At 38.1% G+C, this 16065-nt stretch overlaps 1 protein-coding gene across 4 annotated transcripts in view; it reads right to left on the reverse strand.

The window, feature by feature from the left end:
- The window catches only part of VWA3B (von Willebrand factor A domain containing 3B), a 70272-nt gene that overhangs the window by 38783 nt on the left and 15424 nt on the right, over positions 1–16065 (reverse strand). For all 4 annotated transcript variants that reach the window (XR_003532869.1, XM_027674864.1, XM_027674863.1 and 1 more), the window contains exons 7-12: positions 15439–15602; positions 9024–9140; positions 5728–5924; positions 4933–5087; positions 2958–3096; positions 1447–1578 (exon numbers count right to left, since the gene is read on the reverse strand). Coding sequence is in view for 3 of the 4 variants with exons in the window: in XM_027674864.1 (XP_027530665.1) it covers positions 1447–1578; positions 2958–3096; positions 4933–5087; positions 5728–5924; positions 9024–9140; positions 15439–15602 (904 nt within the window). In the remaining variant the exon portion in view is untranslated. The remainder of the gene's footprint in view (positions 1–1446; positions 1579–2957; positions 3097–4932; positions 5088–5727; positions 5925–9023; positions 9141–15438; positions 15603–16065) is intronic.

Below are 16065 nucleotides of genomic sequence, written 5' to 3' on the forward strand. Positions count from 1 at the left end.
GTTATCACATCTAAAGGATTTTTAAGGAACAGTTAGTTACTGTTTATAGCTGAGCTTCCTTATTCATAATCCTGGGACCAAAGTGTATAAAATGAGATCAAAGGAGCTACTCTGAATAATATTCCAGACCAATCCTCTGCTGATTTCAGCTTCACTGTAAAGCCAGCTTTCTGATCTCAGACTTACACATGCACTGATTAAAAGAGGCTAAAAGGTCACCAGCAGATGTCAACCTTGAAAAAAGTAGTCTGCTCTTGCACCATTTCCTGTACCACTTCAGATATCTAGATCTGAATTTGAAATGAAATTTATAATAAACAATTAACAATTTTATGAATAATGATGAATAAGGCCATTCCCAAATGCATATATAAGATGGTATCAAATTATGGTAGCTCAAAGTATTATTGAACTTGCATGAAGCTGTACAACATATATGATTTAAACAGGGCCAAGTTTTCCAGTCTCAAGTAAAATTAACTAACCTCAGTTTTAAGTATTTGCCAACTACTCAGTGAGGCCACACTAAAACTTTCTTTTCTCTATGTGTTGGTCTGTTAGTATTTTCTGAGAATACTGTTATTTATCTTGCTTTATAGTCTCAGAGGTATTATGTAGCTGCCCCGATTCCCTCATCCCCAGGAATTTGGTATTAAGTCTGAGGAAGAGCTGTCATAATGCTGAGGAGTTTTATTACATAAACAGGAGGGGGTTTGTGTCAGAAAATGTACCATGGGATACATCTGTAGCACTGGGCAACTGATTCTCAGTCCTGTGCTCATAACGTTGTCCACATTTGACACACTAGGTGGTCCTAAAGCTGATGACAGTTACAATCTGGGGGATCACTGTGGCTGACTACAAGCATTTCTACTCTGTTTCAGGGAAAAGTGCTCAGATTTTGGCCACTGTCAGAGAAAGAATGTTGGGTAGACAGACAGATGTTTGGTCTGAGTATGGTTGCTCTCATGTTTCTATCACAGCTAAAGTCCTCTGTCTATCTATTCATCAACAGGGACTAGAAATGCTTCTCCAGGTTGCTGACATGTTTCCTGTACCACCTGAGAGCTGTAAGTCTGCCAGCAACAGCTCTCATAACCACGCAGCAGCCCTGCAGCAAGAATGACAAATTTAGACACGAGATCTGAGCACTGACATGTTTCCTGCAGAAATCAAATGGGCCAATGTCTGCCTTATGGCCACTAAACATAACAGGCTGCAAGTTGAATTATTAATATGATCTGATAAACAGGTCCACTGTTAAAGGGTTATTACACCTGACAGATGATATGTTGTACTCAGATCCACTAAGGTCTATACATCATAAATATTTTCAGCTTACTCAAGTCAAATACTTAGTCCAAAATCACCCCAGCCGTACAGAAAATGAGGAAACAAATACAACTTTGTACAAGCACGCTTTATGATAATTAGTTGCCATATTACCTCAAGCTGTTTTATCCAAAGCCAAGCATCTTGCAAATTTTCCTCATTAACTTCAGCAAGTTTCTCTTGCCATGCCACTGCTTGGGCACTAAATTTCACAAAGTTAAATTTCTTCTTGTGTCTCAATTGTTCCTGCAAAAGATAGCATCTGAATTTTACATACTGTTAAAAGAAAGAATACTTGTATCCTGAAATACTGAGTACTAGCAGTTGTTTTAATTATTATATAGTTGATTACATGGTTACAATAATATTCAGTTATGGTGTACAGAGAGATATACAAAGACAGAGACAATTATTGCTTACAACTATTAAGGTTACTTGAACTTCCTAAAGTCTCCATGTACTCGTATTTCTCAAACTACTTGAACAGCAAATGTCTAGGAGGGCATGAAACAGAGAGATGAAACTGGGTAGGATCGATAGTGTAAGAAAGAGATCATCACTGCTTACCAAAGGAAATTGAAATCAGAAAGAAAGACATAATTTAGAGAAAGAGAACAAGAATCAAATAAAGAGCACTGGCAAGGGGAAAGCAGGAAAAAAATAAGTTAAGAATTTGCTGAAGTTGCTTTTGGAGAGAAGTAGTAAGTCAGGGAAGATTTGTGCAAGCTAGTACAAACTTTCAGAGACTGGAACCTTTGCCTCCCTTTCATCACCATTTTTGTGCAGCTGCCTGTGAAACCTTCTGGCACAGTATCTAATAAATTTCTAGAGTTGATCTACCTAGAGGACCACAAGACACTGTCCTATGACTGCACCTAGCTCAAAAACCTCTCTGTCATAGTTTTAATATTTTTAGTCCTACTAATGATTCTATCAATGCCAGACTAATTGAATTTTTATTTGTCGGTTACTTCTCTTAGGGCTAAAGAAATTTAAGATTAATCATGTTTTAAGAGTACCCATTTCAAATATTATTGTACGCTAAGTTGACATCATTGTAGACTTCTAAAACTAGGTGAGACAAATTCTGTCTTAGGTGTGTCTTCCAGTACTCACAGCTTTTGAGGTGCTTCTGCACTTTGCAAGTCCCATTGCAAAGTTCTGAGTCACTGTAAGATTCAATCAAGTTCAAAACGTTCTACACCCTCTATTGTAGAAGTATGAAAGTGAATTTAGAACACACATTACAAATCACAACATGCCAATGGAATTGGATGATAAATGAAAATGCCAAAAGGTATAGCTTTTGTATAGCTTTTTCTCTGTGTGTTTTTTTCTAGTTTTGGTGGTTTTTTTTTCTAGGAGGAAGGTGGCTTGTGAGAAAGATCAACATAAGCTTTTTTATTTTTTAACATTTTCTCTAGCTTTTTTCAAATATTTGTATAAATGAGGCAAAAATACAAATTTTTAACTGAAAAATGAGCCAATGAAGAAAAATATAAATACTTTTGTAAAGCTGCTATTTAAAGAAATAAAAATAAATAAAAAGTGAAATAGCAGCCATCCAGAAGAGATGAGCCTACTCTAAAGTGCTCCTAGCCTTCAGAATCATCACTTTGTCCTACCTGTATGAGTTGAAATATTTTTTCCTTCACCAGTGGCAGCTTGTTGTTCATAGACTGGGATGTATCAATGAGAATATAGACATTATCTTCAAATACATTACCAAAGAGCCCTCTGCTTCCTTGTTGAAGCCACTTAATCCTAGGGGAGGAACAAAAGTATCAAAACCTGTTCCATAAGGTCTTTGGAGCTCTGCATATCAGAATCTAACAGGTAGGATCTTTTTATCACTGCTGTATTCTTATTCTCTTTCCCTAAGCACCTGTTAGTGGTCACTGTGAGAAGTGGTATATTGCCCTTGATGAATCCATCCTATGTCATTACATAACAACACAAGACATTTTTATTTTATAATTTCAGTAGGAATCCAGAGACAGACAAAAAAAGACAAAACAATACAGCACCTCAATAAAGTCAATTATCAGGTAGTTTGAGCTGGGAAATCCCATGTGGAAGCAACTATAATTATTGTCACTGTAACTGTTCACCAGTCTGAACTCAGTAAATCATTTAATCATATGCTACTATGCCTCCCTTTTCAGGAAACCACTTGAGAACCTATTCTGCAAGGAACTTAAGCACTTTGAAGAGCCTTAATATAAAGCAGATGCTTCAATGGTTTGCTGACCTTGAGCCTTAAATACAGACTAAGTTTTACATTTTAAAGAGGATTGGAGTGTGCCTGCCAGTTAAATACGTGCATACATACTGCTGTGCACAAAAACCCTTCCTCAGTAATGGCTGCAGCAAGTCCATATCTGATTTCCCTTGAGAGTCATAAAGTACCCATCTACAGAGATGTTTAACAGATGGAATATAATGGTCCTGGGAAAAATATTACTCATCTCCACAGAGGTTTTAAAAAAATGATATCATGGAAAATTAGGGATCCTACTACATTTGCTACCGATAGCTATTTTGTCATTAATTATTTCCCCAAAAGTATTTGATGAGGTCTGCCAGGACTTTCTAACATTGAGATGAACCACTCAAAATAGCAAGCCCATAATCTCAGCTTGGATTTCAAAAATATACACTCATCAAAACTGCTTATCTCAAATTTTCCTTTGACACTACATAAATGTTATCCTACATCATACAGTAAGATGAAGAAAAACTAAAAGGAATACCAAAACTCTGTTTGACCCTGCTAAATGTAATCAGGCTGCTATACTTTTGGTAGGGAAGCAGCAATAAACTGAAAAATTCATCAATAAAATGGAAGTTCACATGCTTTCTTCAGTGAGAGCTCTCATTGCCCTAATATACAAAACAGAGGGCAACATTTATTCTTTCTCTCAGTTCAGGTTACCTTTGTCTCCTAGTGTAGCTTTAAAAGCCAATTTACTCTAGGGCATCTCTTTAGGACAGATTAATCAGACTCTCAGACTGCCTATTTTTTGGTAGATGTCCTACAAAATCTAAGAGTGTCTATATGGCTACAGAAATGTAAACTAGGCAGGTAGTTTGAGCACTGAACTTCTGATCATGTGCATTACTTAATAGCTCATGCCCTGACTCTGATCTAGACTGTTCAAACTTGTCTTCAACAAAAAATTGCAAAAGATAACCATTATCAGCATGCTGTACTGTAGCTGTGCTACTTGGTGTTGGAGGTATCTCAAGGGATACTAGATATACAGGATGAATATTTATTAAGTTTTATTGATGATTCCTTAAGTTCTCTGCCACCCTATAGTCCCAATACTTTTTGGCACTTTCAGCAGTAATTTCAAAAATGTGCAGACTGACTTTCACATTTGTGTTTCAGAAGGAAAACAAAAGATAAAACTGTTCATCAATTTTCTTATATGGCTACTAAGAAATCCTACATATAAGATTCTGATCTAAAATAGATTTCTGGCTCAGTACCACTACTGTCAGTTTACCAACCACTTCAGCTTATTATGACAGTAAATGTCAAACATTTCAACGCCCATGTAAAATAATACAAACTGAGTTTATGTGAACACTAACCTTCCTTCCACTTGTCTGAGAGCTGTCCTCATTTTCTCTTCGTACTGCTTATACTTTTCTGTACTAACATATATGTGAACTACAGATCCATCTTTCCAGGGGGTATGTACAAACCTGTCACAGTATCTTGCATGAATTACTTTCCTCTTTGTCTCCTACAACCAAGAAAAACCTGTTTCATGTTCCGAAACACATTATTTTGCAGTGCCTTTAATATTTGATGAACAAACTTCAAATGTACATGCTTGTTGCACATGAACAGGTGCAGAAATAAACATGAGATAGGATGGTCACAGAATTCGCTCCTAGCAAGTCAATAGAAACTGGTTTTATTCTTGTAGCTAGCAAAAGCAGAAGCTTTACCATCACATGAAACAGTGTAATGGTAAAGCTTGAGAAAAACAAATAGAAGACATATTAATCCAAATTTGTTTAAGTACCTGCAAACACCGCAGCAGGTGAGACTAACATGTATTCTGAAGACAAGCAATCTTTGCCCTACCACACAGAAATACATAGAAAATTATGGGATTGCTTAATCCAGTCCTGATCTTTCCTTTCAGATTACATGGGAACCAGTAAGGAGTCTTTAAAACAGTCATTTTCAAATAGCCCTTTGAAACATTCTTTTCATTACATTCTTTGACCCAATAATTAATAAGATGATTTTAACAAAAACTACAAAACAATGAGGCCATATACTATATCATAAATTCCTCCACCAGCCAAGTTTTCAAGCTTCAAAAGAAAAAACAAACAACTTACAGGATGAGAGGGAAAATTAACAACACTCACAGCATCAGTTTGTGAAGATTCATCCTCTGGTTTAGTTTTTATGTCAACAATCCCATCTACATGGCGGAAAATACAATCAGCAAGTGCATCGTACAGTGTGAGCTTCTGAGCTTTCAAGCCATACTTCTGCAACCACTTCTCAGAAGTCAAATATTTGTCATATACATGATTTTGTAATGGATGATCAGTTTTGGTTGCTAATAAAGAAAATACAACAAACAAAATTTCCTGTATAACATGGTTCAGTGTGGTTATACTATTTTCGAAACCAGATTATGATACTAGAGTCAAAATTTTCAAACTTGTTCTGCTTGCTCTGACAGCATTGGAGTGAGCAGATATTTCTGAGTGATTTTTAACAGTCTCTACTTTGGTTGTGTCTTTTTTCTTATCAGACAACTCATTGTAACAAATTCCTTTATAACTGGAAAAAAAATCCAACATCAGAAGACATTAAATAGTGACAAGATCAACATATAAAAGGAATATTCTTAATAGTTTAATTACAAAATGCCAGAAAGTATTCCTGTATTACATGTCTAAATTCAAGAAGAATCATTTGAGAAAATGAAACTACAGAAGATATAACTGAAAATACACTTGAGACCATTGGTTAACATTATGTAGTGGGTTTCTGTGGGTAGGTTTTGGTAGTGGAGGGGTTACAGGGGTGCCCTCTGTTAGAAGCTGCCAGAAGCTTCTCCTGTCTGGTGGAGTCAATGCCAGCCAGCTCCAGGACGGACTTCCTGCCACTGGCCAAGGCCGAGCCAATCAAGTGTGACAGTAACGCCTCCATGATAACATATTTATGAACAGAAAGGCATTCTGCCAAAAGAATTCCAGCCAGGGAAGAGCAGAGTGAGAACATGGGAACAACAAGGCAGACACCAAGGTCAGTGCAGAAGGAGGGGCAGGAGGTGCCCCAGGCACCAGAGCTGAGGCCCCTGCAGCCCATGGTGCACACTATGATGGAGCAGCTGTGCATCTGCACCCCATGGAGGACCATCTCTAGTTCTACACCCTCCTTCAAGCATTTTCAACAGATACTGAAGAAAACTGGCCTTTTTTTTTGTCTGATCTGGTATAACTGTTCTTATGTTTACCCTTTCACATCATATTGTCTTACAAATTTTCCAAGGGCCATCTTAAGGTAGGGCATTGCACATCTCTGGATACTAGTAACAAGATACAGCGCTCTACACTCACTCATCACTATCTCGATAAAACACAACTAAACCAAATGACCCGGCAGTGGGTCTCATAGCAGAGTGAATTTGTTTTGTCACACTTTAATTTTGGTGGACCTGGGTGGTATAAATGTCTATTCCATTTAGATTCAGCTACAGTGACAACAGCATTAGATCCTGAGCCTGTAAATAAACCTATGGAAGCATCTACTGCCCTTACGCACACAGAGATCAGCCAACATCAAGGCACATGCATGGTTGGAGCCTACTCATGTGAAAATATTTGCTTCATGACTGCCTGTGGTCCTAAAAACAAGTGTCACAAATGCACTCACAGAATTTTAAAAAGAAAACTGTTGTTTTCTTTTTTCCACATGCTTTGTGTAAAAAGTCCTGTCTCAGTTCAGGTAACTAGTGCATTATCTGGAGTGCCAGCAGAAAAGTTTACTCTTTTTCTGTTTCTTCTCCTGCAGAACATCACAGTGTTCAGAACAAACTACATTTTGCAGCAAAGTATTTTAAACAGGAAGGCAAAATGTGGAAGAAATGTAGGCAAACTGAAAGACTGCAGTTATTTGGATGAACGGGTAATAGTCAAATAATGCTGAAGAACTGACCAAGTAAATCATATTGTTAATTTAATTTCTTTTAAATTATTTATGAAGTGATTATATATGAAGGCAAACACTAAAAGAACATTAAAGCTGCACAGTCAGGAACACACAAATAAACACTGAAATTAGGGCTGCCCTTGCAGCTTTATTGTGATCTCTTTGTTCATATGTATTACAGAAGAGCTGTTTAACTTCATATGGGAAGGCTTACTAATTCAGAAGATGCTATTATCAGTATAAAGAACTGTATTATGCCTTCACAGAAGAAAAAACTCTAGTTTTAATCATGCATAGCTATGTTATGGACAGACATTCAAACCCAGCAGCAGAGAAAAGTTTCCAGCTTCAAATTATCATCACCATCCCGGTCACGTATCTTAACACAGTTCAAGTTCCTGACCAACTGACGGTACAAAACATTCCTCAGCAGGTGATCCAGAAAGGGGCATCTGGCCTCAGCCTCCATCTAGCCAAAGTAAAAGCAATTGCACTGTAAAAACAATACTATAGCTACAAAAAATCACCCACGACTTACGCTAATTCAACCTGAATCTTGTATCAACTTACACAAAAAAGTACCAGTAGACACTGTGTAAGTATTTCAAAACCAGGGACTAATGAAGATTATAGGCACTGACAATCATGGCTATTATCCTGAAAATCCATCCCCTTGATTGCAGTCCAATGCTGAAGCTGCCTAGACTCTACAGATTCCTAGGTTTTCAGTATTTAAGTCTTCTCAGTGTGATCATTCTGCTTCAGAGCATGCCCAGAGAATCTCCATCTTAGAAGGGCTGAGTAGCACCTCACCATCCCCTATTCAAGCCTTCCAGAACTTCAGAAACCAGCTATGCTTCTGTCTCCAAAAGTGTTCAATCCACAATCAATATGCACAGAACAACAAATGGATCAAGTTCTAGGCTAAACACAGTGGTAGGAACTACTAGTTTAATGAAAAAATGTAGGTATTCCTCCAAGTTTCTTAAGACAAGATTTGTCAGAGCACTCATCCAGAATTGTTTTCAGTCTTCTGCCTTTGATTACAATTCAAACGCACACTTTTTTCTTTTTAGAGGAATGAACTGGGCCATCCCAAGATGACCATGATGGGAGAGGGATGAGGTACTTCCCCAGCATTGTGTGGAATTAAATTAAAGAATTACTGGCCCAGGCAGAAAGGGAGAGACCACAAAAACCAAAAAGAATTTTCGTATCTTAAAATGCAGAAAACTTGTAAACCTAGTCACTAGTGAACTAAAAATGTTGTGTTTCACCTCAACCTGTTAAAGTTCAGCAAGTTTAAGCCATAATAAACAGAGATTTGTATTGGGAAGTTTCAGGTAACCCTAAATTAAGATAACAAGTATAGGTGTTACCTGTATACAGACATTTCTGAGAAAACCATCCCCAAATTGATGAGTAATGAAAACTGTTCACAAATAAAATACTGATCACGAATATAGTGGTAAGTCTCTGAAAGAAACATAAATTATACCATCTTGAGAAGCAGGCTGGTCAGATTCTGATAAAATTTGCTGAACTTGTCTCACTGTATTCCTGGCTTCCTCCAACTCCTTCCAGATCAAAAAGACATCTTCACGGACACCAGCTACTGCAAAAGAAATCCTAAATAGAACTTGACGTTTTGATAAAATTTCCACAATTTATAACTCCTCAATTATTACAAAGTCATCGGTATATCCAAATGTTGCCATATAACTTTGTTTTCTTGAGGTCCCATTGCAGTGACAAGTGCTGTTTTCTGATAGACTTCAAAACCCCAATTTTGAAAGTTTAAAGAGAAGACATTGTCAACTCTTTCAGTTTCCTTAAAGTACATTAACAATTTTTTTTTAAATTAAATCTTCATTCCTGAAGACTGTGTGATGAAATTTTGCTAGATGAGTTTATTTTCATCCCAACAATTCTCAACAGTCATAAATAAATGCTAAAAGAAAAAAACTGCTTTACTATCAGGCTATATTGTCAAAAAAAACCAAAAAAAAGGAAAGATGCAAAGCTAGAGCTAAGGTTTTCCTAATCTCAACAGACATGTTTTTCTTTATTAAAATAATTAAAATATGTATTTATTCCATAGAATACAATTACTAAAATTGAGTCACATTGTATATCTAAGCAGAATGTTCACTACTAAAAATGTGTTAAATTTGGTTAGTCTCAGAGATTAAATTGCAATAGGACAATACAGAGAAACTGTGTGTACTGTTACAGCAAAAATATGAAAGAAACTGAATCATCAGCTAACCTAACCACAAACGCAGGCTACAACCTATTGCAGATCACAACCTATTAATGAATGGCACATAAAGATGCTGAACAAGGCAAACTATATCTTATCATCTAGTGGTTCAGTTAATATACAATGGTGGTTCACTGTATGAAAGATAAGACACGCAAACTTGCCTACTAAAGTAGGTTATCAGTAAACAAACAAACCTGATCATTTGGTTCTTTGATAAACTTCCCTGAAATAATACTAATAGGAAAGTTACACAAAATAAGAACTCAATTTTAATTGTGAAATGCTCTCAGTTTCCAAGAAATATTTTGAAATGTGTTATTGTACACTGCCACCTCCTGGGACCTTCCTGCATTTCAAAAACATCTGTCACAGCCATTAGGACAAAGATCAACATTTCCTAAATCACAAAAAGCTTTAGTAAGGCAGATCATTCCACAATATAAAACACAAAAGGGAGAAAAAACCTCCGTCTGTAATCATTCCCTTTTAAGCTTAAGAAAAGCATTCTTTTCAAACACTTTAGAAAGAAGTCGACTTTTCTTTTAGAAACAATCTCTCACCAGAAATACAAAATCTGAGCATCAGCAAAATTCAAGGACGAACAGATCTAGAGATTTTCTGATGAGTACTCAGCCACTGAATGTGTAAACATATACCTTTGTCACAGTTAAAACCACAGAACGCATGCATTCACACCACACATGCATATATTTCCAAATTTAAGGCTGTTAAGAATGCAATTCCAGTGGCACTGCCGCCAACTAAATCTGGGTATTGCCATGAGCTGTCAATTAATGTGATCCAGATTCAATTTTATTAACATTTTTAATCTTACATTTGAATGTACCGAGAGAAGTATGTATATTTCAACTACCACTAAAACAATGCCAATGATATAATGGTTTTGCTTTGTTTTGCCTTAAATTGATGCTACAGACTCATCAATTTTACAAGATTATTGTTACTGTCCCCTTTAAGACATATGTATTGAATTGCTGTTACACAAGAAGGTACTTTTTCCTTATTTATGCTGAAGCACAGTTAAGTAAAACTGAATGCACTTTCAAAGTAAGTACCTTTGATGACAGTATACAGGACAAATGCAGGCACCAACAATTGCACATTATGAAATTCCAGTTGCTCAGAAAACCTTTTTTCTGGGAATATTTTTTCCTGAATTCAACTAGGAGAAAAGGTTGCAAGCAGTGATATCCACAGCAGCTTTCTCTCTCTACATAGGAAGCTCTCCTCCACCTCTGCCTTGGCCCCTTTTCCTCTACAGCTAAGGAGAAGTGGAAAAGAAAAGCTGTGTCTTTCAAAACTGAGCCCTCCAGATCAAAACATACACACACATGCAGTGCATAGTATCTTCCAGGTGTGGCTCTCAACCTGTGGCCCGTCCCTCAAAGCACATCACTGGTAAATGACCAAGAAAGCACGAACCTCACTTTGGTTTAAATTCTCTGCGCTCACACCTCAGATGTGCCATTTTTTGGGGATAACCAATCAAAGAAAGTCACTCCCCTAAATGGTGCAGTTTCCAACCAATCCAGGCCCATGATCTCTTGTACACCTTCAGACATTCATGGCCCAGGAAAGACCCTGTCTTAAAAAGATCCCTTTATCCAGAGATAGAAAGGGCCCTCCTGGTCCCCCCCTGCCAAGAAGCACTACCCCGCTGCCCTGGCTGGCAGTGTAACAGCCACAACCCTGGGGAGCCCCTGGTTCTGATTCAAAAACTACCACACTGCAATGGCAGGAGGGTGGCCACCAGTCACATATTAGGGAGCCGGCCGGAACTCCCTGCAGCCTGTCCCTGGCCAAGCACAGTCAGTTCTCCTCAGCTCTCCCCACAGCCATTGCAACCCTGCAGAGCACCCCACACTGGGTAATGTTCCAGGATAAGGAAAGCTCTGAAAAAGAGGAAGAAGATGAGGAAGGATGTGGGGAGAGTGTGTGGCAAGGGGCAGAAGCATTTTGCTGACACCAGAGAATTGAGAAGCAAGATGGCAGGTCTAAGCGAAAACACAAAACACTTGCACAGGTACACGGAAACTCATAACTGCCCTCATTTCCATTCCCCAGTTATTTAACAGTCAGGCAATCTTAAAAGAAGCACCTTCTCCACACCTACCTCCCTGCAAACAACCTCATCCAGTTCAACAACTCACTGTTACATATTTGATTTTCATGTTGCTAAGAAAAAAAAGCCCATAGTTCAAAAAAAAAGCCCATAAAACGTACAGTATCTTTGAAACATGTGGCAAACACCAATACAAAAGCAACTTAGGGAAAACAGAAGCATTTCTCACTTTTCTGGTTATAAGACTCAGACCGTGGAAGACAGCAAATCCAAATATAATGGAACGAAATCTATTTCAAAATTAATTTGCTGGCAAGGCAAGGTAGGAAAACTGATTATTTCACTGCCAGTCCCTTCCTCAGCCTCTAAGTGGCAGCAGAACATAGCAATATTCCCTCAAGCACTGATTTTTAAAATCCCCACTTAGAGGGGTATGAATGAAGGCACAAAAGAGCACATCTTTTATCTGTGCACCTGCCAAGTCAAGCAGTACTGAGTCCCATTCTGCCCCTTTCCCACTGGACAAAGGCACAAAGCAAATGAACTTTGAATCCCATGTGGCATTGCAGAGCAGCTAGCTGCATCACTCTCTACACATTAGCAAAGAGGTTTGCCAGGCCAAGGCTGCTGAGAGTAGACAAAGCACGTGCAAGGAAAAAGCAGAGGCAATTATCTCTGCTACAGCTTCTAGGCAAAGTAGCTACTCTTCAGTCATTATCCTGGCTCTCCAAAGGGAGGCTTTAATCTTTCCCACGTTGGTGTACATATACAGTGCAGAGTTCATTGACTTCAACACCATACATACAGTGGGATGACGGTCTTAGGCTTCCCATTTTTACACACAACAATCTGAAATTTTCACTGTGACTATCAGGTAAATGTGGAAAATCAAGTACACCTAAGAATACAGCCTTACATGGTTCACAAGGAGGGCAGGTCCATGCTTGTTTGGATTTATCACATCAGTAAAATACTGATTTCAGCCCATTTGCATTTTCTTTACATATGCAAGCTCATCTATTCCACCACACAGAAACACACTGCACAGAGATTTACTGTTTCTATTTCAGCCACTGAGGACCCTCTATTCATTTCAGGATCTAGTTCAAAATGCTTTTCTAGATCTGTGTAGCACTTATATCCTACTCCAAGAAGATGACACGAATGTCCCTCTTTTCAGAAAGAACCTTTTTTCTGCACAGCTTCCACCATTTCTTGCCCTCTGTGTCTTGAAGTTCCAACTTAAATGTCATCTTCTTTCCCCTTACATTTTAACTACATAACAAGATTGCTTAATTCTGCAGCTTTTTGCAGACGAATAAACTGCACAAAGAATGTAGGCAGAAGTGATAACAGGAAAATTAGTGCTGGATGAGGAGATATCATCACATTGGTGAAATTAGGCTTTATGTAAAAACATTTCTCTGCCTTAAGTAAATCTGAAGCTGCCAGCATAAGGACCTTAATTCTTTATTGGCTTACACCTGTTTTGATCTCAAGCACCCACTCAAAATGAGTGTAAAAAAAATTCAAATTTGACAGTTTCTCACGCTTGCTTTCTAAATGACTGCTCAAGATGCAAAACAGGGGAGAAGGGAGCTCTTATCTAAAGTTTTAAATAGTTCACTTCTGACTTGTTTTGGCTAGGCAAATGAAAAAGAGTGAACATAAAGATATCGTGTATTTGCAAAATGCTGATATGCAGTGAATACCCAGAAAACTATCCAATGTCCTTAAAACAGCTTTTCCAGTCCGTAAAACATAATGATGAGTTTCACTTTCCAGCTGTTGCATTTGTGGTGCAAAAAGGAACATAATCAAAACATTCCTGTGCCTCTCCTTATTTTCCAGAAACACCACATTTGGATGATTAAATCTCTGGTTCATTCTCTATTTATTTCCTTGTATAATTTATGTCACACATCCAAGAACCAGTTTCAGAGTCCATTAGTGAGTAATCGATGCTTTTATTTTTATTGCCTTATTATTACACCCTTGAAGGAGTTTCTGAAACAACAGACATCAGACACAGACCAGAATAATGTCTTCAATGTGTTTTCTTTTCTGAAAGAACTTTAGATTCTGCATACGACTGAAACACTGATTGGCTGCCAGTGATGTCACAACTGTGCTTGTAATACCCAGTAAATGCAGAAAGCTAATTGTGCTCCTTTTTAATGTGTAAATTCTACTCCATAATAGCAATAAGACACAACAGACAATGCACTTCAAGGGGATTACTGCCCCTTTGAGTGATTAAAGCTATTCAGCTTTCAGCTTTAGAAACAGTGGTGAGGAAGTAATTTCAGTCATACAGGAGCTCTAGGCCTATCTATTGAAATAGGCTGACTGCCCTGGGGCAGAGGGAGCCAGCTCCCCCCATGCACACCCCCAAATGTGGTCCAGCAAGACCACGGCAGACTGAAGGTGATCATTATACTGCTCTGAATTAGTATGAAATGAGAGATCACATTTTGAAGCAGACTCTGCTGTTGGTTTCCAAACCCTGCACGGGTGAGGCTTGAGTGTCCCTTCACAAAGCAAAAAATCAGGTGAACCTCACTCCCTTATTTCTGGCCCCCCACTATGGTTCTTTCTCTTGTACTGTTAAAATCATGGTCCTAGTGAAGGATAACTTAGTACACAAGGAACTAGACTACAGCTCAAAAATGGCCACTTAGTCCAAGACTGGCAAACATTACATGAGCCACTAAATCCACCTTAAGCCACACATTCCCAAGCAGTGAGAAGAGGATAACACTGTTGTATCTTTGGGCCAACATTAATGCCACCAGCATAATGGGGATATGACCTATTAGAATAAAGAGGTCTGATGACTCCTGATATCTCAAGAAATATTTTCTTTTACCGTCCTGCTAAAAAAAGAACATCAGATTTGACACACAAAGCCTCATTTCACACCACAAACCAGCCTCCTCCTGACCTGGCTGAAACTCCAGTCCAGTCCACTGAACATTTACCCAGAGGAAGTAGCACTGTAACTAGTAAGAAACACACTGAAAGCTTTCTGCCCAGCTCCACCCTGCAGTGAAACTGTTTATTTTGGTTGTTTCCTACCAGGGTTTTTTTCATCTATCCTCCCACAGCCACCACCACTTTGCACTGCTTTCTATATGGTCACTTTACCGTGCTTGTAGCCTTTCTTTAAGACAAATTCTTGAGAGGAGCAAGTGAACCTCGTGTTGATTTGATCCCCTTATACTATGTACAAACTTGGTTTATATTGATGCGGCTGTTGTATCATATGGTCTTCCACACTACTTCTCTTCCTTTCTGCCATTTCTATACATTTCCACAAGGTCATTGGCATAAGCACACCAGTACTATTCTTCATCTTCCTAAACAAATGATTTTTTCACTTCTCTCTCATTCTCACATGCACATCCTCTACTCTCTTCACTTCTCTCTTTTTTCCCCTCTCCTTGCCACCCACAGAATTTCCATTTGACCAGTCCTGTCCTCACTCCACCCATACCTACAGAGGTTTTTTTTATTTTATACTCAGCAAGTGTCCTATATTACATTTTTATTCTGAAATCTCACTGAAAATATCAGTATAATCTTGTGTTTTATATTGTCTACCTAGTGGCATTTGCCCTTTCAGTTTTCCGGAGTTCAGGGCAATTAGATCTTTTCCATCCTCTTCATATTTTAATGCAGCTCCAGTAGCTTGTCTATAGTCATTCTTCTCAGCAAAAGCATGGAATCTGTAATACAAAATGAGTTTCCACCAGTACACGAATTACATAAACACTTTCCTAATTTTAAAGAGATGTATGTCACACATGCAAGAGCATAGTGGTGTACAGCTTCAGAATTATTTGCTAATCTATATCTAAACCTTCAACTACAATGAGGTAATGAATATTATCAAACTTTTTATATACATTGCTGTACCTTCTGAAGTCTTCTCATGTAGAACATTCTTTCATTTGAGTATTACTTACTCCAAGGCACCTTACTTTTCAATTTCCTGGAAATCTAATTTTAGTTAATGCTTTTAACATGCTGAGCAGGCATGTAATTCGAGATGTCTGAGATGACACTATCACCTTTTTATCAGATTATCCTCCCAGCTGAAAGCCTAACAGGAACATTTATTTCATTATCGACATACAAATCAGGATGACAAGCAGACTTCATTTACCCTCACTGTCAAAAGAGAGAAGC

Source organism: Neopelma chrysocephalum, unplaced genomic scaffold (genome assembly GCF_003984885.1).
Source record: "Neopelma chrysocephalum unplaced genomic scaffold, ASM398488v2 Primary Assembly neopelma1_25, whole genome shotgun sequence".
In the NCBI taxonomy this organism is placed as follows: domain Eukaryota; kingdom Metazoa; phylum Chordata; class Aves; order Passeriformes; family Pipridae; genus Neopelma; species Neopelma chrysocephalum.